The sequence below is a fragment of the Candoia aspera genome, chromosome 3, assembly GCF_035149785.1.
Source record: "Candoia aspera isolate rCanAsp1 chromosome 3, rCanAsp1.hap2, whole genome shotgun sequence".
Lineage (NCBI taxonomy): Eukaryota > Metazoa > Chordata > Lepidosauria > Squamata > Boidae > Candoia > Candoia aspera.
This window is the reverse complement of record NC_086155.1, coordinates 102,710,168-102,733,498: the sequence shown is the minus strand read 5'-3', so window position 1 is coordinate 102,733,498 and position 23,331 is coordinate 102,710,168. Positions and strand designations below refer to the sequence as shown.

Genomic DNA, 23,331 nt, shown 5'->3' with positions numbered 1-23,331 from the left:
TCATGTTGTAAGGCTATATATGAATATTCGATATATCATGTTTGGATTGGATAACTGGCCAATATGTTCTTAAACAGTGGGAGGCATCACCCTCCTAGTTTACAGTGGCAATCTGGGGCAGCCACAGAAACATATCAGACTGGTGCTGAATTAATGTTACAGCTTTTAGCACAGGAATGGGCCACAGGAAGAAGTATCCGCTTAACTCCAGATATGGCCTGTTATTTGCTGCACTGCCAATCCAAGACCAGATGATATCACTTGTGATGTGGTCTTCCCTCCAATTTCTGCTACATCAAGGGTGGCCTTTTATATTGTCCATCCCACCTGTCTCTCCATTTTCTGTTTATTACCACCACAGGTTTCTTCATCTGTCTGACACTGTGGTCACGCTGGCTTCTCTTGGGTTCTATACAGAGAGGGATATTGCCTTCCTGAAGAGCAAAGTGGCCACCATCAACAAACTATTTCTGAATTCAGATATCCCACCTAGACTGAGGGTAAGAGGTCTGGAAACAACTTTTTGAAGGTGGTGGGATTAGTTGCACTCTGCAGGAACATAAAGAAAAGATGATGTGTTTTCAGCTTAATGGCACACAGTAGGCACTGAAGTGGACAGTTGGACAGATTAGGCTCCAGCTTCCAGTGATAGACCCAGGCAGGCATTGTTTATACCTGGCAGATATCATTGCATAGCTGGGCAAAGACACTGGTGATTTATAGATTCCATAGTAAAGCTCAACTTGTGCATCCTACACTATCACCAAATTTGTATGCTTAAAGACCTATGTTCAAAGGAACAATTCAACTCCCTTTGCTCAGAAAGGAAGTCACTACTTTGGTCTGTGTTGATAACCTTCCTACAGACATTGAGAGAGAGTTCAACAAAAATAAGTATTTTTTTAAAAAAACTGCAAATTAATTATTCTTTTTTGCCATTCATCTTTTTGAGTATTGCAAACCTTGCCAATTATTCCATTCTTTGTGCTGCCCCTTCTCTCCTACAAATCTGACCCAGCACTCTTGATGGTTTGTATGTTCAGGACTGTACAGACTACTGGTTTTCAGCTTCTCCTACATTATCAGACCTGCCCCTGAGCAATTTTAGTGATGTGATTTCACAGGGTGGAAAGAAAGCCTTGCCAAGGCCAGAATGAATTATTCCTTTCCTTTGTTTTCTCCCCTGGGACTTTAAGGCAGTCTGAAGAGCTTTGCACCACCTGGTTTCAAAGTAGAAAAGGAAAAGGCAATTGAAGCACTTAAAGTTTATGGGGGGGGCTGAGAATTCAAGGTAATTACTGATCATCTACCACTTATGTGGATGCAGAAAACGAAGGACAGTACTCCCAGGATTACCAGATAGTATTTAGCCCTACAACCACAGAAAGTTTCAATCCACCACAAAGCTGGAAAGCAAAACTTGCTTGCTGATTACCTATCTAGGTATAGAAGAGACATTAAACCACAGGAACCTTGTTGCACCATCGAAAAGGAAGAGGAGGTCAAGACAAGGGACTGAATGGGTACTGTGACCCTCATAAAAAGGGGGAAAGGAATGTCATTTTTATTCCAGGCAGTGCCTGTTTTGAGAAATGATATACCCTTCAAACAATGGCAAAAAGATATACACCGATTCATATGGCAGGGGAAAAGACCAAGGGTTAATATAAGTTTCTCCAAGATGCAGAGGAGAGAGGTGGACTGGGATTGCCTGATTTTAAATTGTATTTTGCTACCTGCTGTTTGGTTTGGTTTGGTTGAAGGGATGGCTGTTGCTAAGAAATAAGAAACTCTTAGAATTAGAAGGACGTGGTCTGAGATTTGGGTGGCATGGCTTTTTATGGTATGATAAGGTTAAAGTAAATGTAGATTTTAAAAAACATTACATCAGGAATGCCATATTATGAATATGGACAGATATAGACCTAGGCTATGCCCAAAAATACTTTTGTTGGCATTTTATAGAAAAGAAACCATGGGCAAAGAATGGTTAACATATAAAGACTTGCTAGTACAGGAAAATGGAGAACTCAGGATGAAATCAAGAGAACTGACTGCAGAAGAATTTACTTTTCATCGTTGTCATAGGTACAATTAAGGGAGAGGTTCAATATGGACAAAGTTGCTAAAATGTATAAACTTTTTTTGAGATTTGAAACAGAAGAACAAGTTAAAGAGTGCATGATAAAATGTGCTAAGAATTTTGGTTATAATAGACACATGAATCAATGGGAAAGAATGTGGTTAAAAGAACTGAAATTCACATCGTCATATAATTTAAGAAAGAATTTTTATAAAATGATGTACCAGTGGTATATGTCACCAGAGAGACTATCTAAGATATATAAAGGTACTTCTAACTGTTGCTGGAAATGTGAAAAGCATGACGGGACATTTTACCATGCATGGTGGACTTGTGAAAAAGGGAAAAAAATATAAATTGTATATACAAATATATACGATGATGCAGAAAATTTTAAAACTTAATTTTCAGTTGAAACCAGAGATTTTTTCCTACTAGGACTTATGGATGGTCAACTAGGAAAAATTCGTGGACGATTGGTTGTATATATGGTAACTGCAGTGAGGCTACTATATGCATAAAGATGGAAAAATGCAGAAATGCCCACAATGGAGGAGTGGACTGTGAAGATGGTAGAACTTGCTGAAATGGCTAAATTGACTTGTCTGATTAGGGAAGGAACATAAACTACTTTTACAAACCCTTTATGGACTTTTTGCTGAAAGTGAACAAAAATGAATTGATGATCTTGGGATTTACTGATTAAAAAGGGTTGTTTATGGGAAGATGTAAACCAAAATATGTAATTTCAGAGGGCAGAAATGTCAACAATCATGACAAAGAAGATTGGAAGTCGCTTCTTTTAGAGAGAGTTCTTTTTTTTTTTCTTTTCTTGACTTTTACTATTTCTCACTTTTTCTTTTTTCTTTTATCTTTTCATATCTTTTTCTTTGTTCTAACTCTTTTTTTACATTTTTGTAGTTTTTAACCTGTATAACTTTTTTTCTTAATAAAAGGTATATTCAAAAAGTAGTAAAAATGGAAAGAATGTGGAAGGAAAGCCTTGCAGTGGCCAGCATGAGCTCTTCCTTCCTGTTTTCTCCGCTGTGACTTTAAGGCAGCCTGAAGAGCATTGAGAGAGCCAGTTTGGTCTAGTGATTGAGGTGCTGGGCTAGAAATCAGGAGACTGGGAGTTCTAGTCCCCCCTGAGGCATGAAAGCCTGTTGGGAGACCTTGGGCCAGTCCGTCCCTCTTAGCCCAACTCACCTCACAGGGTGGCTGTTGTGGGGGAAATAGGAGGGGGAAGGAGTATTAGGTATGTTCCCCACCTTGAATTATTTATAAAAATAATAAAGGCAGGATAGAACATAAATAAAATTGCACCACACCTGCTTTCAAAGGAAACCCTAAAAGGAAAATGCTGAGAGCACCAGAATATGGGTGAGCTTGGAGGAAGATTTGTGTGGTGTGGGAAAGCAGAAAGGAGGAATTTGCACCTGAGGGAGTAAGGCAGCCATGAGCTCAACAGACAGCGTGATGGTAAAGAAGGAGCAGGCTTGGACTTCACCAAACCAGCAGCAGACAAGTTAAAAGGAGAAGCAGAGCCCAGCAGCTTCACCACTCCAACTCCAGCAGCAATGCTGAGAAGCTACAGCCAGCTGCTGTAAAGCACCTTCCTTTTCTTACCCCAGCACAGACTGAAGCCTGCCAAGCCAATGCTTCAGCAGCTGTTTAGAACAGCAGCTGACAGCAACAGAAGCCAATCTGAAGGTGGCTAAATGGTGGCTAAAGACTTTGGTGTATGTTCAAACAACAAAGAAGAATAGACTGTTTAGGAATAAGATATACACATAGGCATAGACATAGATGTTTGTATAGGTATAGGCTTAGTAATAAGTGGTAAAGTAGAAGTAAAAAAACAAGTCAGTTTGTTAATTGGTTTAATAAAAGCCTCCCTGGGGAAACACAGGGAAGATAAAAATTGTCTGTCTGTTGCTGGTCTGTACCATTTCCCCAAAGAACCCCTCAACACAATAAGCCATTTCTTTCTCCCCAAAGAGCATATTGATCAAGCTGCTGCTGCTGCTGCTTCAGTATGAATCAGGTTTCTGTCATGCCAAGAAACCCTTCAGGAGGTCAGAGACAAAAATTTTCCAGATAACAGAGAAACAGCTCAAGGAAGGAACCCTGAGAACCAGATGAGAGGCTGCATTAACGAACCACCTCCTGAATAGATTTACAACTGCTGATAATCCTCTTATCAGCGGTTCCTTGACACAGAGTCTTGGTTGGATCTTGGGCAGCTAAACTATAGCCTCATAACTAGAGATTTTTCCTGGGAAATTAGCCTTTTAGAATTAGGTTCCACTGAATGCTAAAGTGGTCTTGACAAAGAGATGGTTAAACATACACAGGGCAAGAATGTGCCTAAAAGATTATATTCATGCACACCTGCAAGGCATTTTGTGAAGGAGGTCCATATTCTAGGCAAAATGTCAACTCTAAGCACTTCTTCAGAGTTAACTTTGCCTTCCAATGTTGGTTGGAAGGCAGAATCTCAGGCTGGGGACCAGCCACATCATTTTTTTCTGTTTCTGTCTGTCATGCGCTGCCTCCCCCTGAATAACATTCAGACACTGGTTTGCGAATCAGGCTCTGGTTTATTACAGGGCAGGTACAGCGTTGGTAGAAAAAAGCTGAGAGTGACAGGAGCGCGCCGGTGCGGGGTTTAAATACCCCGCGCCGGTCAGCGCCCCCTCGCTCACGGTCACGTCACCCCCCTTTGTCCCATGCGTTGCCCTGCCGGTGGGTGAGGGTTTCCGGGATCGCCCATCATCAGGTTTCCATTCTTCTGCTGATTGCTTTCAGCTGGGCGATCCCCGTTGTATTGCCGCTGATGGTTTGGGTGGCTCCGTGATTCATTTGGCTATTGTTTGTTGGCCGTTAGTCGTTGTAGGTTGATGGCTACTTAACTTGTACCCCTTCACCTATTTCCTTGTCATTGTCATGTGTGCCATTGCGCTGATGACTTTAGCTCAACGGCACTCATGACATACTGCCCCCTTTTCGAATAGTGTTCTCCCCCGGGTTTCTGGGTTTTCCCCGTGGAGCTGTCAAAACGCCACATTTTTTTTTTTTTTTTTCAAAGTTCCCGCCGGAGTAGTTGTCGCCCCTCCCTTTGCTCCTCCCTCTACCACGTGCCTTCCCAGGGTGTGTCCATGGTGCGCATGCTCGGGTTTTGACCTGGCGTGCGCATGCTCCAACCACACCCTGTTTGTTTGGCTCAATTCGGCGAGGCGAGAGGCGTGGCTGGTCGGGTGCTTCTCAGCTCCAGGTAGGGCCCTTCTTTTCTTATTTAGAGTGCGTCGCCTTTGTTGTGTCTCCTGGGCGTTGCCCCCAGGTTGCCCTGTTGACTTGCTTGCCACTCCCCCGCGGCCGGGGGGCGGGGGGAGGGTGCTGGCGATCGTTTGTCACCACCCCGTGGGCCCGGGGCGGGGGGAGTGAGTCCCGGGGGGGGGAAGGTCCACCCAAGTCGCGGGCTTGGGGGGGGCCCTTTCCCTTGGGGCACGGGTGGCGGGGGGGGCCTGCGGGGGGGGTTTGGTTTTGCTGACCTTGGTTGCGGTTTGTCGGGGTATGCCCGGTGAAATGCTCTGGTCAGGTCAGGCGCGTTAACGTTGTGCGCCGCCACCCATTCCGGGTGGGGGAAGTGTTTCCACCTGACCAGATAGTGTAGAGTTCCTCGTTGCTTGCGGGAGTCGAGGATGTCCCTTATCTCGAAGTGGTGTTGCCCGTCGATCATTAGCGGTGCGGGCTGTGGCGTGCTTGGGTGCCATCGGGAGGTGGTTGCCGGTTTTAGGAGGCTGGTGTGGAACACCGGGTGGAGCCTCCGGAGGTTGTGTGGCAGGTCCAGGCGTATTGCTACCGGGTTCACTATTTGCGTGACTCGGAACGGCCCGATGTACTTAGGCCCCAGTTTTTTCGAGGGTTGGGTTGACTTTAGGAACTTGGTGGATAGATAGGCCATATCCCCCGCCTGGAACGTCGGTTGTTGGCGCCGGTGCTTGTCGGCCTGCTCTTTGTAAGCAGCCTGTGCCTCCTTCAGCGCCGCCGTGATTACTGGCCATGCTTCCGCGATCTTCCGTCCCCAGTCGCTGGCGTCCACCTGGGGTTCCGGGGGTTGAGGTAGCTCCGGTATGGGGACGAAGTCGCGCCCCGAGACTACTTCGAACGGAGTTTTCCCCGTGCTCGTGTGGACGGCGTTGTTGTATGCGACTTCGGCGAACGGGAGCAGTTCAGCCCAGTCATCTTGGTGGTAGTTCGTATATGATCGTATAAATTGCTCTAAGGTGGCATTAAGAACCTCAGTGGCTCCGTCCGTCTGAGGATGCCAAGCCGTAGATAGGGCCTGTTGGGTCCCAGTCAGCTTCAGGAAGGCCCGCCAGAATTTGGAGGTGAACTGTGTGCCCCTGTCGGTCACCACACGTGCGGGACATCCGTGTAGCCTGTACACGTGGATGAGGAAGAGTTTGGCTAGCTGTTGTGAGGATGGGACCGACGTGCAGGGGATGAAGTGGGCCTGCTTTGAGAAGTAGTCCTTCACCACCCAAATGGCCGTTTTCTTCTGGCTGGGTGGGAGGTCCACTATAAAATCCATAGAGATTTCCTCCCATGGGCGGGAGGGTTCTGCCACCCGTTGCAATAGCCCCGCGGGTTTGCCTGGTGCCCGTTTGGCCCTAGCGCACGTTGGGCAGGACGCCACGTAGGTTTTTACGTCTCGCCTGAGCGCGGGCCACCAGAATTGGCGCCGTGTTAGGTGTAGGGTCTTGAGGAACCCAAAGTGTCCCGCTTGCTTGGCGTCGTGTGACCTATGCAAGATCGCCTGGCGTTGCGAGTCCGGGACGTAGATTCTGCCTTCCCCCCATGCCAGGTCTTGCGCCATCGTTACCTTGTCGGGGTTCGCCAGGAACCAGGGGTCGGTTTTGAGGGCGGCGGCGAGGTCCGTGCGCATTCCCCCTGGTAGTTGCGGTTGGCTTCTTTCCGTCGCCGGTTGTCCCGCCGTCGGCTGCGCCGTAGCGTCGAGCTGCCTCCGTGCGCCGCTTCGGGTGGTCACGGCCATCCCCAGTTGCGAGGCGGATAGGACCGTCCCAATGGTGTCTGGGGCGGGCTCTTCGTCTTGGGGCAGTCGGGAGAGGGCGTCGGCCAGGAAGTTCTTCTTGCCCGGCATGAACTTCAGCTGGAAATCAAAGCGGCTGAAGAATTGGGCCCATCGGACCTGTTTTGGGCTAAGGCGTCTAGGCGTTCGTAGGGCCTCGAGGTTCCGGTGGTCCGTCCAGACCTCGAATGGTTGGGTGGCTCCCTCGAGTAGGTGTCGCCATGTCTCTAGTGCCGATTTCACCGCGAAGGCTTCTTTTTCCCAGACGTGCCATCGCCTCTCTGTCTCGGAGAACTTCCTTGACAGGTAGGCGCATGGTTTCAGGAGCCCCGTGGAGTCTTTCTGTAGCAGGATGGCTCCCAGGGAGAAGTCTGAGGCGTCGGCTTGGACCACGAACGGCCGTTCTGGGTCCGGGTGCGCGAGGATTGGCTCCGTAGTGAACAGCGCTTTCAGCTTGTCGAATGCGGTCTGGCACGCGGGAGTCCAATTCAGCACTGTGCCTGGGTTCTTGGCGCGTCGGGTGTCCCCCACCCCTTTGGTTTTGAGGAGGTCCGTTAAGGGGAGGGCTATCTCAGCGAACCCCCGGGCGAATGACCTGTAGAAATTCGCGAATCCCAGGAAGCTCTGTAGTTGCCGTCTGTTGCGGGGCCGCTCCCAGTTTAGCACCGCTTCGACTTTTGCGGGGTCCATTTCGATGCCGTCCCCGGAGATTCGATACCCCAAATAGTCTAAGCGCTCTTTGTGAAACTCGCACTTTGTAGGCTTCGCATAGAGCTGCGCCCTTCTGAGCTTGTCGAGGACTTGCCTGACTAAGTTTACGTGTTCCTCGTGTGTTTTTGTGTAAATAAGGACGTCGTCGATGTAGACCAGGACCCCTTTAAACAGATGTTCATGCAGTACCTCATTGATGAGCTGCATGAACACCCCAGGGGCCCCCGCGAGTCCGAAGGGCAGTACCTTGTACTGGAAAGCGCCTAGGGGGCAGTTAAACGCCGTCTTCCATTCGTCCCCCTCCCTGATTCGGATGCGATAGTACGCCTCGCGAAGGTCCAATTTGGAAAAGACTTTGCCCGTGGACAGGTGGGCGAGCATGTCCTTCACCAGGGGTAAGGGGTATTTGTTGGACAGGGAAGCCGCGTTTAGGCCCCGGTAGTCGGTGCAGAGCCGTAGGGTCCCGTCTTTCTTCTCCCGGAATAAGACGGGGGCTCCGACCGGTGAGCATGCTGGCTCTATGAATCCCCTGTCTAGGTTTTTATCGATGAACTCCCGGAGGGTTGCCATCTCCTTCGGGGTCATCGAATAGATCTTTGGTCTAGGTAAGGGGACGTCGGGCAGTAGGTCGATCCGGCAATCCGTCTTGCGGTGGGGGGGTAGTTGGTCCGCCTCTGCCTCTCCGAAGACCTCGGAGAAGTCGGCGTATTGTTCTGGTAGGTCTGTTGTGGTAGCGGCGTTGTCTTGTGTGGTCGCCTCTGCTCGTCCTACCGTGGGGTTGCTTTTGCCAGCTGGTACTGGTGCTCGATACTCGCCGTCGCCGAATGTGAAGGTGCGGGTCGCCCAGTTGATCCGCGGGTTGTTTTTCGCGAGCCATGGCATCCCCAGGACTGCAATGGGCCGTCCGATGTGCGTGACTACGAACGATGTGCGCTCGGTGTGAGTGCCCATTTGCAGGGTGACCGGCTCGGTTTGTAGCGTGGCTGGTTTTCCTCCCGCTGTAGAGCCGTCCAGCTGGTGGAATGCCAGCGGCGTGGGGAGGGGGAAGCAGCGGAGGTCGAGTTTGGCGACTAGGTCGGGGTGGATGAGGTTTTTTGAGCACCCCGAGTCCACTAGTGCTGCGGCCGTGGTGGCTCCGTTGCCGGTAGAGAGTTGAATTGCTGCCAATATTACGGAGCTTTTGTCGTTTCGTTGAGGTGGTCCGCGTTGCTGTCCCACCGCCTGCCTCGCCACGCGTCTCAGAGCAGGCGGGGAGCATTTCCCGCCGGCTGGTCGGGGTCGGTATTGTCCTCTTCCCCCCAGTAAGCGTCCCAGCCCTCTTTCGGTGTCGCTGTGGCCACGGTCATTCGGCGGTGAGGCGGCGGCCCCGGGTTGGGTGGTTTGGGGCTAATTTTCGGGGTGGGCTTGGGCGCGCTGGTCGGCGGTCGGTTGGCGAAGCAATCCGCCGTCTTGTGCCCTAATTTGCCACACCTCCCGCAGGGCTCCCGGTTGAACTTCTTTTTTGGGTATATGGGGCCGGCCATCCCCCCGTGTGGTGCGGGTACCTTTTTCCCGGCATCGTTTGTGTCTTCCGTGGTGGTCATGAGGAAGGTGCGGTGCGCGTGTTCGGCTTTCCCCGCGAGGTGGATCCACCCGTGTAACGTTTCTGGGTCGTCGCGGTAGAGGGCCCATTGGAGAACGTCGCGGTTGAGCCCCCTTTTGAAGATTTCCAGCAGGGTGGTCTCGGACCAGTCGCTGACTTTCCCCGCAAGGGCTTTGAACTCCAGGGCGTAGTCAGGGACCGTGCGGGTGCCCTGTTTAAGTCTTTGGAGTGCGCTTTTCGCCCGTACTTTGGCTAGGGGGTCTTCGAAGTAGTTTTTCATCTCTTTGATGAAAGCAGGGAAGGTGGCGAGGGCGGGGGAGCTGGACTCGTACAGTTGGACGTACCAGTCCGCCGCCCTGTCTTGGAGTTTGATCGCCACGGCGGCGATCTTGTCGGCCTCGGAGTCATAGGAGTGTCCGTGCCTCCCCATGAACTCCCTAGCGTTGGTTACAAAAAACGAGAGTTTTGTGGGGGTCCCATCGAAGAAGATGGGGAAGTCCTTTGGGGCCCGGGCGTTTTGTGCGGCCCCGCCTCTCGCTTCTCGGGGTGTGGTGTCGGCCGCCTGTGCCGTCTGCTGGCCCTCCGCTGGCCCGTGTGGGTTCGATGCTTCGCTCGGGGTGTGGGCTTGTGCGGGGACGTCGTTGGGTGGCGCGGGGGGCATAAGCGCCTGGAGCATGGTCCGGAGTTCCGTCAGCTGAGCCCGCATGGCCGCGAGTTCAGCTCGTGCCTCCTCGTCCACAGCCCGCGCCGCCGCTGGGGCCGGTTCCGTTGGCGCGTCCTCGGGGGTGGGTTGCCGGCGGGGTTCATCGTCCCTCTGCCGCGGGTCTGCTTCCTCCGCCGTCTGATGGGTGTCTCCGTCGTCCTCCTCCGTGTTGAGCGCCGTGGGGCTGTCGCTCCACGCCCGTTGCTGGGGTGCGATGTGGAGCGCGGGGCCCTCCGCTGGTTTCGGAAGTCGTGCTGCTCCCTCCCGCGGTCGGGTTGCCTCCGTCGCCATCTCCCCTTGGGGTTGGAGCTGAGGCTCGGGTCGGGTGGGGTGGGCGTCCATGGCTCCGGGAGTCCGCGGCGCCTCTGGCCTTGGTCGGTCCTCCTCTGTCTCTTGCCGCGCGGCTCGCCCTCCTTGCCCGCGCCGTTCCGGCCTCATCTTGCTGGTCTTCTCGCCGTCTACTCCTCCCGCGGCTCGTTGTCGTCCGGTGGGGCTCGGCGAGGCTGAGTTTATGACTCTCAGCTTTATGTCATGCGCTGCCTCCCCCTGAATAACATTCAGACACTGGTTTGCGAATCAGGCTCTGGTTTATTACAGGGCAGGTACAGCGTTGGTAGAAAAAAGCTGAGAGTGACAGGAGCGCGCCGGTGCGGGGTTTAAATACCCCGCGCCGGTCAGCGCCCCCTCGCTCACGGTCACGTCACCCCCCTTTGTCCCATGCGTTGCCCTGCCGGTGGGTGAGGGTTTCCGGGATCGCCCATCATCAGGTTTCCATTCTTCTGCTGATTGCTTTCAGCTGGGCGATCCCCGTTGTATTGCCGCTGATGGTTTGGGTGGCTCCGTGATTCATTTGGCTATTGTTTGTTGGCCGTTAGTCGTTGTAGGTTGATGGCTACTTAACTTGTACCCCTTCACCTATTTCCTTGTCATTGTCATGTGTGCCATTGCGCTGATGACTTTAGCTCAACGGCACTCATGACACTGTCTGATGATGGGTTTGACATAATTATCCATTTTGTGATATTTTATTTGAAAATAGATTCTATTTACATTTATTTTATTATGATCTCTTCTATGACCAGGTCAATCTCACAGATGCACAGTATATTCAAATTCGGAATATGATTTCTGAAGGAGTGCTGAACAGGAGTCTTTATCATGGTGCTATAATCTCCATCTTCCCACTTCTATTATACTTTTGGAGGAAGTAAGTGTTTTTATCACTTGGATTATATTAGCTGTATAGGTAAGCATTTCCATCATGTGTATGTGTGTTTGGGCACCTCTTATGGGCCCTTTTCCCACTACAGAATTGAAGTGCTCTGCACCCATCCACAAGTCATCAGAAATCTATACAAGAATAAAATTTGCTGTTCTCACTGCCAATCCATGTTGATATTGTGTTATGCTTTGATGATTTGAAATCAATCAACTAAACTAACACTATCAATCCATATCCTGCATCTAAAACCTACATTCTGGTTTGCCACCCAGCAATAATATCCTGATTTAAAGTATGCAGGGCATGTTAAGTAAAGCTACTAGTTAAACTTCTTGGTGTTATTGTCCTCTCTTTTCTCAGTCTCACTAATACAGGGAAACTCTCCACTAATGGCTATACTGCTGTGATTGGTAGACCCTAGTCATCTGTCAAGATCTGGTACCAAGTGTCAGCCCAGCAAGGTAGACCAGGTTAAGAAACCAATGCCATATAGATCAGGACTACTTTTATTGCAACAGCTATAGTAACAGAATCTTGCAAGCCTAAATGTGCTCTCCCCCACCCCCCACCTTTTCTTCCTATGAACTAAGGAAGGGCTTGTCTGGGATGCTTTCTCAAGTTATGCTCTTGGCTCAGGCTGAAGCCCTTCTTATCTGACCATTGCCTTGGTGGTGGCTCTTTCTTCTGTCCTTCAAGGCCATTCCTTCTTCCTTCTATGGCCCTTGATCTGTGGTATTGGTGGAGGTTGACCAGTAAAACAGGAGAGGCTTTTCTGCCTTACCAAACAGTCCCCACCCACCCAGCAGGTTGGGCACTGAGCTGCAACTCATCCATGGGGTACTAGAGTCTACCTAGTAAAGCAATAGAAGTTATCCTGCTTCCCTGGGTATCCCACTTCTCTTGCCACCCTTCCCCATCTTGGCAGCTGAGCCCAGGCTACCAAGGCAGGGTGGGATGGTGGGAGAACTGATTCTTTATTCACCAGTTACAGTCAGCAGCTGGGGGGATTTCAAAATGAAATAAAAGAGATCCCACTTCACCACACATTTTCTAAGAAGAATTGCATGCTCACAATTTGTGACTCCATGAACCTTGTCTACTGTCCTTTGGGTTCCCTCGTTCTAGATCTGGTCTATACAAGTTGTAGCTCACCAAGCCAAACCCAGTCTGTATCTGTGTATGACAGGCCACCAGAGGCTCAGGAAGCCTCTTAGCTTGTTTGCCTGCTTTGTTATTTGTACCTTTCTTAGAGAGCAACTCATTTGCTTTGCCAAACATGCATTATATCAACAAAAGCTGTCAGGAGTATCAACATTTTTCCTTGCAGATACTGTTTTTGGAAAGTAATGAAATGTTTCAGAAAACATAAACAAGAAAAACCAGAAGACTTTTTACCACCACCACCAAAGCCAACTCGGAAGTACAGTGGTTTCAGTGGAGGTAAGCAGAACTTGCAGCTTCCATGTTTTCTTTTGTATCTGCTGCATGTTATGAAATATGCATTTGATCAGCATGTTGGTTTGATCAGCATGTTTGTATATCACAGCACTAAATAGCAACTTTTAACCTTTAATAGTATGTTAAATCAGTGTTTCTCAACCTCAGCAACTTTAATTACAGTACTGTAATAGTGTGCATATTAGAACAATTTTTAACAATGATGTTTTACTTGGGGGATCAGGAGATAATTCCCATGTTATACTTTGCCTTCTCTTTTTGATAAATTTATATAGAAGATCATCCAATCATCAGGTTTACTTTGCTCAGAGGAATCCAGCTCCTGCTGCCTCAACCAAGGGAAGAAGTAGAGGAAACACTTGGAGAAAAATGTAAGGTTTTTTTATATAATTGCATTAAGAATTTTAATTATAATAGTAAAATCTAATACAAACTAAACTTAAAGAGAAGAGAAAGGATAAAAAGTGCAAGGAAAAAGAAAAAAGAAAGAAAGAATATAATAAAGGAAGACAAAAGAAATATATAAAGAAGTGACTTCCAACCCTCATCACAAGTATAAACAAATATAGTGACTCTTCACCCCTTCTAAGGTTACAATTAAGTATCTCTTTATCCCATATCCCATCCCTTATCTATATGCAAATCCATAAAGCATCATCTTTTCAGTCCTGGGGTCAGTAGAAAGTCCAAACAGGGTGGCCAGGAGTAACAATATATCTTGTTTTAACCTTGATCAAATAAACCAACTTTATGTTCCTTTCCTTTACTTCTAATGGTCTTAATTTTTAGTTCATTCAAATACTGTCGCAGGATTTGATTTCTCTTCATTTCTTCTTTGTCCCATTGCACAAAATTCTTCAAGGTTTTAACAAGCCTCTTTTGTAAACCCAATAGGAAAAAAATTGTCCAGGTCACTCTCTTTATTTGTCATTTGTATTTCCCTTTTAAATTTTAAAGTATCAGGAGTTTCTTTTGTAGATCCAGTGAAACATCCTTTTCCAAGTTATTCTCTTGACCTGTCAGTTGTAAATCTACTTTCAATACCATCTCTATCTTGTCAGATAAAATTTGTTCTGTCATTTCTTCAATAAAATCTTTTGCTCACAGTCTATCCATAGAAGCAGACATCATTGTTGATACCATGGCTACTAATTTCTGACTTCACTCTTCAAAAGTCTCCTTCAGTATTTTAATTGTTATATTTTGCATTTTATAGGCTTGCATTTTTTTCCTCTGTCTAAAATCTTTAGTCCCTTCTCATGTCCAGTTTTTAAATCATGAAATTGCTTATCTCTGTTATGTCTTCCAAAAACCAAAACAGATCTATTTCCCACGAGAAGCTGTTTGTACTTTATAATTAATTCCAAAGTCTTACTGTAAAAGTTTCAATATTCCATATTTATCTGGACCCTTACTTCATTTATAACTTTATAAAGATCAAAATCTTATCTAGTTTTTTGCTGTTTATTTCAGATTCTTTAAGTTCTTAAGCTTATAATTTTTCATTTGTTCAGAGCTGAAGATAAACTCACCCAATGAAGACTTTTCAGACTTGTCATTCTGAAGGTCCCAAATAGCTTTAAAATGGTTGATAGGCAATTTCCAAAAATGATTAGAAAGTGAGGTTTGCGAACTTACTGTCCTTTAAAAGGCTCTGCCATGGTTGCAAGCAAGATGGCTAATCCTTTTGTCTCCTGGTGCTCAAACCCATGGAAAACTGCTGTCCTGAGGTCTCCTTGTGAGGAGCAGCTATCTGGAGCACATGTGGGTGATATCCCATCCTCTTCTTATCTGGAGAGGTTCCAAGGAATCAGTCTACTCACCCGTTCCTTGGCCTTTTCCATGGTCATCAGCTCTACTTTTGCAAAGATGTCTTCAGTGTGTCATACCTCCCCCAGAAGTCCCAAGAAAAATGTAAGTTGTAAGGTAACTTGATCAGTCATGAGCTGGCCAATCTAATTTGTTTGGAGACCTCCAACAGGTACCTAAAGATCCTCCTTTCATCTCGAAGTCCCCTGCAGAGTTTTTTTTAAATATTATTTTCCTCTATGCTTTGTGCCAAAAGCTACCAAGGCAATGTACCAGGAATACATTAGTAAAGAATAAAACCATGAGTACATAAAAAGAACAATATAATCTTAGAAGCATTAAAACCATAACATTCATTAAAAATGTTTGTATGGCTTGCCATGTTTTCCAAAACCTGAGCACAAGTAGCTCATCTTTATGAGAAGCCCTATAGCTAACACCCCTGCAATCAGCTAGAGGAACTCCAATTTGCTTCCAATCCTTCTAGATTCAATGAACATTCTTGACTTACCTATTTCAGGACCTATTTCTAGTATTTCCAGTTTAATCTGAAACTGGTTGGGTAGCTTGTTTAGACACAACTAGATTTCCAGGCTTCAATAAATCCTGCCTCTAAATGAATTGGTGCTCCAGACAGCAATCTGTAGAACACTCTAAATAACCAGTAGTAGACAAGTGAAGCATAGCAGACAAACAAGGATGGAAATCCAGAGATATGTAAAGCTATCTCAGTCCTATATGTAAGAAATCTAGAGCTACTAAGCAAAGCCTGCTTGAATTTTTCAGAGCACTTGTCAAATTCTCAGCTGCTAATCAGACATCGACTGGTCATAAACTGTTAACATGTGGGGCTGAGGTACTAAAGCAAAGAATTGTTGGTATTTAACACCTGATAAGTTGTGGAAGATGTATAAAGGGGTATCAAATGCATGTTGGAAATAATCCCAAGGAGAAGGTACTTTTTACTATTTTTGGTGGACTTGTGAGAAACCTAAGAAATATTGGGAGCAGATACGTATTATAATTCAAAAGATTCTTAAAATGAATGTACAATTGAAACTGGAACTTTTTCTTTTGGGTTTGATGAATAAACAACTTGAAAAAAAATTGGGACTTTGTTTTTTATATTACAATGGCAGCAAGACTTCTGTATGCGCATAGGTGGAAAGATACACAAATTCCAACAGTGGAAGAATGGATTGTGAAATTAATGGAACTGGCAGAGATGGTGTAACTGACAGCACTGATAAGAGAAAATAATTGGCTGGATTTTTTTCTAGGTGGAAACCACTTTTGGACTTTTTGCTTGTATCTGAAAAAAAATGAAGTTTTGACTTTGGGTTTTTTTGATGATTAGGCTTGTTATAACTTATAGAAATAATGTTTATTATGGTTTGAATTAGAGTAAAAGATTAATGTATTATTTATTATGTATTTGTATCTGTGCTGGAGAAGGTCAGAAGTCATTCTTTTATTTCTTTCTATCGACTTCTGCACTTTTTAGTTTGTCTTTTTTCTTATAGTCTTTTCCTCAATCTTTTCTATATTTTGCATTTTATCTGTATTTTGAAACTTCAATAAAGTCTTATGTAAAAAAGAAAAAAAGGTACTAAAGCAAAGAAAAGGCCAACAAAATTCAATCAACAAATTCAATTCTTACCCTAGGTGAACATAAGTCAGTATAATGGCTCAACCAGAGATTGAAGTGGAAGCAATCTAACCCCAAAGAACTTGGCAATTGTCTAGAACTTACCTTCCTTAGTTGTGGATGAGAGAGAGAGAGAGATTTAAATTATTTTTATTCCAGATAGGTTGAGGCTTCAGATCTAACTTAACTCTTTTTCCTTGGCAGCTTCATTAGGAAGTGTAACAGTTCCTGGGAAATCGTTATCTGGTCCCTCTCTCTTGCAAAAAAGGTAAATAACTTTGAAATATGTTGCTTCCAGTTGAGACTTTAAAATTCCTTGGGAAATGTGGAATTATGAAAAAGCATTCTCTTGAAATTCTCCACCAAATTCATAGACAGAAGACAACTTAAAGGAGACTTTATGTAACTTTTTAAAGGTCAAGAACAGGTTGGAATGAGGGTTGCTGCTTATGTTGTGGGTCGTCAGATTTGCACAAGCATACTAGAGGAACACTGCATTCCTGTCTTGATGCACCTGAAGCTGGACTCAGCTTGTGCATTAGATGTCAGAGGGAACAACAACGCAGCTTTAATCAAAATAAATGATTTGGTGTGGTTTTGCCAAGAAAGCTACAGTGGAATTGAGCTTGACTTGAAGGACACTTTACGTAACTTTTTAAAAGCTGAAGTAGGGGCCTCACACTGTCAGTGGATTTGCACAAAAGCACTAGAACAGGAAATTTGGGGCTGGTATTGTTTTCTGCCAATGCAAGGATGAGTGGATAGCATTTTAACTCTGTAGTGGGGTAAGGAAATAACGCTCTGCTTGGTCATGACTGCAAAAGGTCTTGGGGGATGCACTACTACTGATGTGCCTCTGTAAGTAGCAAAGCTAGAACTTTATGGCAGAACAGAGTGAAAAGTACAGATTGTAAAGTTACTCTGGGCTTTTTTTTTGCCTTGCATAATGATAGTTTTAATTATGTTTTGTTGGGTGTTTTGTTATTAATTCCTACAATTTACCCAAAGAACTTCACTTGGCCAGCTAATTCCTAATTCAATTGTAAATCTAGCATTCCTATAGCATCACATAGCTCAGCTTTAAATTGTTAAATTTGTTTTTGTTTGTTTGTTTTCTAACACAGGGGATCCATTTTAGACGCTGGAAAAAATGTTTTAAAAGCTTAATATCTTCCCTTCTGGAAACACAGTGTCAACACTTTCCCAATGGATGATAAATTTCTGCTGCCACATGTGCAAACTGAGGTCCTTGACTATCACCACAGCAAGTTAACAAGGCTTTGACAGGCCTGGAAAGATCTTTGGGGGCTAGGTGATAAAAGCGTATTTTCTCTCCTGGGACGTTTTTTCTAATCCTTTCTATTAACTATCAGAAAGCAGAAGCAAGCAAGAAAAGAAAAGGATAAAGGGAAAAGACAGAATTGAGGATATGTCTTGTGTGCATACAGGAATAAGAATGACTATGAATTTAGAGAGCCACTGTAGTATAATTAAAATAGGTCTCCTCCCCAAGGTATATTAAGATAAGTGGGTGGGTTTATATTTTATTATAACAACAAGTTATTTCGGATTTTATTTGTAAAACAACACTGCTTATACAGTATCAGTTCAGAAGATGAAACAGGTACTTGTAAGGGATGATAGCATTTCTGGAATAAGCAGTTCTCTTAATCACGAAACACTGTTCCTTTATTAAACCTCCCCTATCAGATCGTTATCAGTGAACTTAACATCTAAGTCCATCTTTTTTTATTTACCTCCTCATCCCATCAGATGTCACAGGGTCAAGCTCTCTTTGTTTCTTCCAGGTTTAAAAAAAAACCCTGAGTCTGCTCTGAATCTAAAGAATTGGGGGCTTCTTCAGCAGTAGGACAATAGTCATTCAAAGGATCCAAACTTCCATCTGACAGCATATACTGGTGGGAATGTTAGGCAGCAGCATCCACAGCAAACCACTATGACACCAAATAATACCACGCATATGGCAATGCTATCCTACACATGCTACCGTATGTATTTGCATCCTAAAGTCTATCTCAAGCACACAAGTCCCAGCATTGGCATGATGATGCAGTCATACACATTTTGTTGTTTGTTCTGTTGATGCCCATGATTTTAGAAGGGAAGAGACGAGTTGTCTGATCTACAGTGATCATTAACCAATGGCTAGGGTCCAAAGACACTGGTAGTTCTGGGCTCTAAGTTCCAATTGCCATTTTAATTCCCCACAATTCCCTACATAAACGCTAAATGGAAGGAACTGTGAGAAGTCAAAATGATAGTTAGGTGCAGCATCTGAGGGTACTCAGGGAATTGATGTTGCTTATTGCTCCCACCAGGAAAAGCTAGCAAATTCCACAGTTGAAAGAGGAGAGCCATCAGAAGAAATTTTGTCCAGGAGCCCCTCAAATATGAAAGTCTCTTACAGGACCTAGAATTGACCTAGACATGTCTGTTGAGATGACATTCCATCTTCCCTAAACATGTGTCTTTCCCAAAGAGGTTTTTCAACATATAACCTATAAATCCAGGGGAGTTCAGGGGAGGAATATTGTCCTGGTCGGATTAAAAAATGCTTCAGCATGACCGACTTAGAAACCTCATCTTTACCTCTGTCCCAGAATTATGGGGTGTAGTGATCTCTTTCCATGGAGCATCCCCATCACACAATGGTATATGCGTAAGTAATGAGTTCTTGGTGTTCTCTGAACTTGGTGGCTTTTCTGCAGACCCTTCAGTGCACTGATGATGACTGCTAGCCTGATAAATCTCTGCAGGAAAATAGCCAAGCTCAGAGAACACCAAGAACCCAACATTCAATCCTGAGATAAATACATTCTCTACTATTGGATGCATAACTATTTCTGGATGAATTAATCCACTAAGTCACATCGAGAAGCCACAGATCCATACACTGGTACCATCTGCATACAGAAAGAGGGTCAGCTTATGGTCATGAAGAATCTCATTATTACAGCTACTCACCTAAAAACCAGCATCACTACAGAGGATCACAGAACCTTCCAGTGCCAATGGTACCCTCTTTTACAACCATTACTCCCAGGTGTCCAAGGCCATATACCTTCCCTCTCCCATCCCCCCACAAAAATGCATTCATTCCCTTAAGAGCTTCTATGGTGACTTAAAGAGCAACAGTCAATCTGGGACTGTTTCACAGTGCAATGAATTGTACCCTCTGCCACAAGCCACACTTCCAATAGCCTCTAATCTGGTGTTTTCAACCTTGGCAACTTGAAGTGGTGTGGACTTCAACTCCCAGTATTCCCCAGGCAGCATGCTGGCTAGGGAATTCGGGGAGTTGAAGTCCACACATCTTCAAGTTGCCAAGGTTGAAAAACACTATATCAGGCTCTAGCCCACTCAGCTGCTTTTCTGTGTTCTGAAAGGAAGGGTAGAATCAGCTATATTAGAAAGAAGCTAAGTTCCGTTTGCTATGCTGGGTAAATGTCCTGAAGGTGTATATTGCATTGTTGCACATTTAAAAACAATCCCAGATCCTGTATATACCAAGAAATTTGAGATACTGTAGATAGACAGCAAGGAAATGTTTTTCCTGCAGGTTTCTGTTTCATTTGTGAAGGGATTTTATGACAAACAGCTAAAGAGCATAATGACATGTGCTTGTTTTCTTTCTCTGCAGCCGCAGCCTGCATTGCATTTACCAAACATGGCTTGGTGTCCGTTGATAGGTTGAAGATCTTCACATCAAGCAAGCAGTGCTTGCAATCCACGCTTCCTGTTAACATAGATATTAAATTATTCTCTTTTTGTATTTTCTCTTTACATAGAGTATGCTTTATATTTAGATAAAACCTAATCGCCATTTTAATACATTACTAAAATGACTCAAAACTAGAAGCTTTACCTGTAGGAATTGACTGCCACTTATATTTATTACAACAGAAAAGGGTTATGAACACAAAAACATTTATCATTTTGACATATTATATAAACTCCAATAAATTGTTATATTTGGAGGCAAAATTAGATAATTGACTGAAGGCTGTTGTATTATGTCCTTCACCATGTGATAAAGAAAAAAAATAATCTTTTCATTATAAGCTGCATGAGAACATTACTCAGCACTGATTATATTTAAAAAGTTGCACATCACCCAGAATAAGTATACCAGTTTCATTTCTAGAATATGAATATCAAATTGCTAAAGTCTCTCTCTTAATGCTTTTGGTCACTTTTCTTAATTTCAGAAACCACAGCTATCAGCAGTGAAGGTACTTTCTGCTCATTTAGTTTGTTTCCAAATGAAGAGCAAATTGAAATTCACAGAAGATTGGAAGAGCTAAAATATTCTGTTATCTCTTCATTTCAAGCCTGGCCTTATTAAAAAAAAAAAAAAAACTAGGTTCATTCCAGCTGTTCATTCCAGGTGGTGCTATATAGGCCTAGACACAAGGCATGCCCTCATCTACAAAGGCTCATGTAGCTCCATCTGATGATTTGAGTGAGATAAAACTGGGTAGTGTAAATAACATTCAACATCAGCCCCACCTTTCTTGACCCAGCTGAATAAAAGAACCAGGTGCTGGGGGGAGAGAGTATTTATCAAAGCTACTTATCCATCAAGGTGACAGAGGCATGAATTCCAACCTTGAGACTGTCCACCTGCAGTTGAACACCACACCTGAAATGGTGCTGAAAGCTCCACACCCCTGTGTTTTTACTGATGACCTTGCCTGGTGCTCCAGTCCTGAGAAGACCTCTTCACAGTATGATTCTACTGGCCAAGCCACCACTGGTGCAGCAGATTCTTCTAATTCTGCACAGCCTACTTCACTGGTGAAATGCAGAGACCTTCATCAACTGACTGAGTGCCACTGAGTGACAGGAGATTTCATTCAGCTTCTGGAATATATCTGGTGATAAAAAGGGAAAGGCCTCTTCTTCCTGAAAGTGATTGGGAAATCTGACATCATCCTCCAAAAGAGCTTGATGGTTTTGTTTCCTATGCAATGTCAGCAACCCCAAGCCTTAAGGGACAATGCCAGAAGGAAGTATATAATAATTGTGGATGAACTGTATACAAGAACCCTCTGCTCTTTATATATGCTCTCTGCTGGCCATGGTTCTGTTTATAAAAGTAGGTAATTATAATTGAGTCTCTATAGTTATCAATTTTTGGGCAAGATGGAGGATTATATTTTGAATTTAACTTTATTGTATCCAGATGCAGGCTTTTTAATGGCTGGGGACTTTAATGTCAGATGAGGTGTATTTATCTGTTTTAACAGCTCTCCTCTGGGCAATTCTTTCCTCCTATTCTTTCTCTGGTCTTCCTAAGATGCAGATATTAGCCATGGGGAATAGAGGAGGTCCCAAATAACTTCTAAATTTAACTTGTATATTCGAAACAAATCCAGTGGGGATCACAAAGAGAAACTTGCACAGAGATGTGCAGGGCTCCAGTGCTATTTATTTTGCCCTAGTCTACTACACAACTTTTTCATTGTACCACCCTGATAATGACCACTTTGCTGTATTAGTCAGGAATACTGACCTGAGTTTATCAGCAAGATGTAAACTAGCTAATACCCCAGAGAAAGGGCTCTGAGAGATAAACCAAGGAGGTAAAAATAGTGTGCCACCGTGCACTTCTTAAACTTGGCCATTGCCTCCAGCTCTTTGTGTTTTAGATGTTCAGTAACTTCCCAAAGTTAATTACATCCAAGAAGTTCTTCAGGTTCAGATCTCACTTAAGTCCCAGAGAACCAAGTGACCCTGAAAGCCATGGTTTGTTTATGAATACACTGAAGCTAAGGCCAGGTTAACTGAAGGTTTTAGAAAGTACAGTCTCCAATTCACATCACTTGAAAGGAAAAGGACTAAAAAGAAAAAAGCTGGACACCTGGCAAAAACTTAACAAAGGAAAATAATTCCACTGCTTTGGGTTGATGTTTTGTCCTCTTCTTTCCAAAGGTCTCTGTTGGCCCTCATTGTGTGATTTCTCGTGGTCTTGGCCAAATACTGTACTTTTGGGTCTTAGTGATATGCCAAAGTTCCTGATTTCATTGGATCACTGCCTCAGTGTCATAGCAAACTGGCCTCCACTGTCTCTCGTTGGGGCTGCTGAGCTTATCTCACAGCAAAAAAAAATGGCAAAGGAGTCAGAGGTGATTTGATCTAGCAGAAATGCCAAAAGCAAACATGCACTGGTAGTCCTGCTATCTTGCTAGGGCCACTCTTGAAAAATCAGTGGCACTGATCAAGAGTGTAAAATATTCAGGCGTATCTTTCCAGGCTTCAGCAACTTGGCATCAACAGCAAAGGGATGTGATTGCCAGGGCTCAGAAGTGGTCAAATGCAATTTTGTGTTTTGCTGACCTTAGTGACAATAACCCTATCCCAGCTGCAATGAAAATATTCAAGGTCATCAGCTCATGTTATACAGTGCAGAGATCTGTGACTTAAGCACTATCCAGGGAGTCCAATCTATCTTTTTAGAACTTCAACTATTGCCCCATTGCACATCCAATTTCCTGCTGAGAGTGGAATCTGGCTGGATTCCTGTGGAGATCCACATATAGCTTTGCCCTATGAAATATTGGATTAAATTAATATGGATTAATTGGATTAATATTTGCAAGATATTTTTTTTCATGAATGTTAAGGTGGGTAACCTCACCTAGTAAACTGGGCTGAATAATGTCTCTGGAACAGGGGAGGTTGTAATGTCATTTGGAATTCATAGCAGAAAATCACCTTAGAGAAGACAACAAGATTATCTGGGGAAAAGATCCAGCTGCAAACACACTTCAGTTCTTGAAATGAGGCTTTATACATTATTGGGGAGCAAATGTCTCTCTCAATTTGTGTGAAAAAGACAAGTTTTTATGCTGCTCTATTTTGATTTTGTTGGGTTTTATAGGCTGCATTAGAAAATTTAAAAATTAAAAAACTTCCTAGGCTGTTGATTTTCTGCAGTGTAGTGCTTCCTACAGATGATGTTTATGGCAATTTTGGATGAGTTGCAGAAATAAATTTAAA

General features: G+C 44.7%; 1 protein-coding gene across 1 annotated transcript in view; it reads left to right on the top strand.

Moving 5' to 3' along the window:
• RGSL1 (regulator of G protein signaling like 1) overlaps positions 1-16,580 on the top strand; it is a 46,918-nt gene extending 30,338 nt beyond the window's left edge. The window contains exons 17-21 of the mRNA XM_063299887.1: positions 362-500; positions 11,254-11,378; positions 12,721-12,833; positions 13,127-13,222; positions 16,513-16,580. Of these exons, the coding sequence (XP_063155957.1) occupies positions 362-500; positions 11,254-11,378; positions 12,721-12,833; positions 13,127-13,222; positions 16,513-16,580 (541 nt within the window). The remainder of the gene's footprint in view (positions 1-361; positions 501-11,253; positions 11,379-12,720; positions 12,834-13,126; positions 13,223-16,512) is intronic.
• Positions 16,581-23,331: the final 6,751 nt, after the last annotated feature.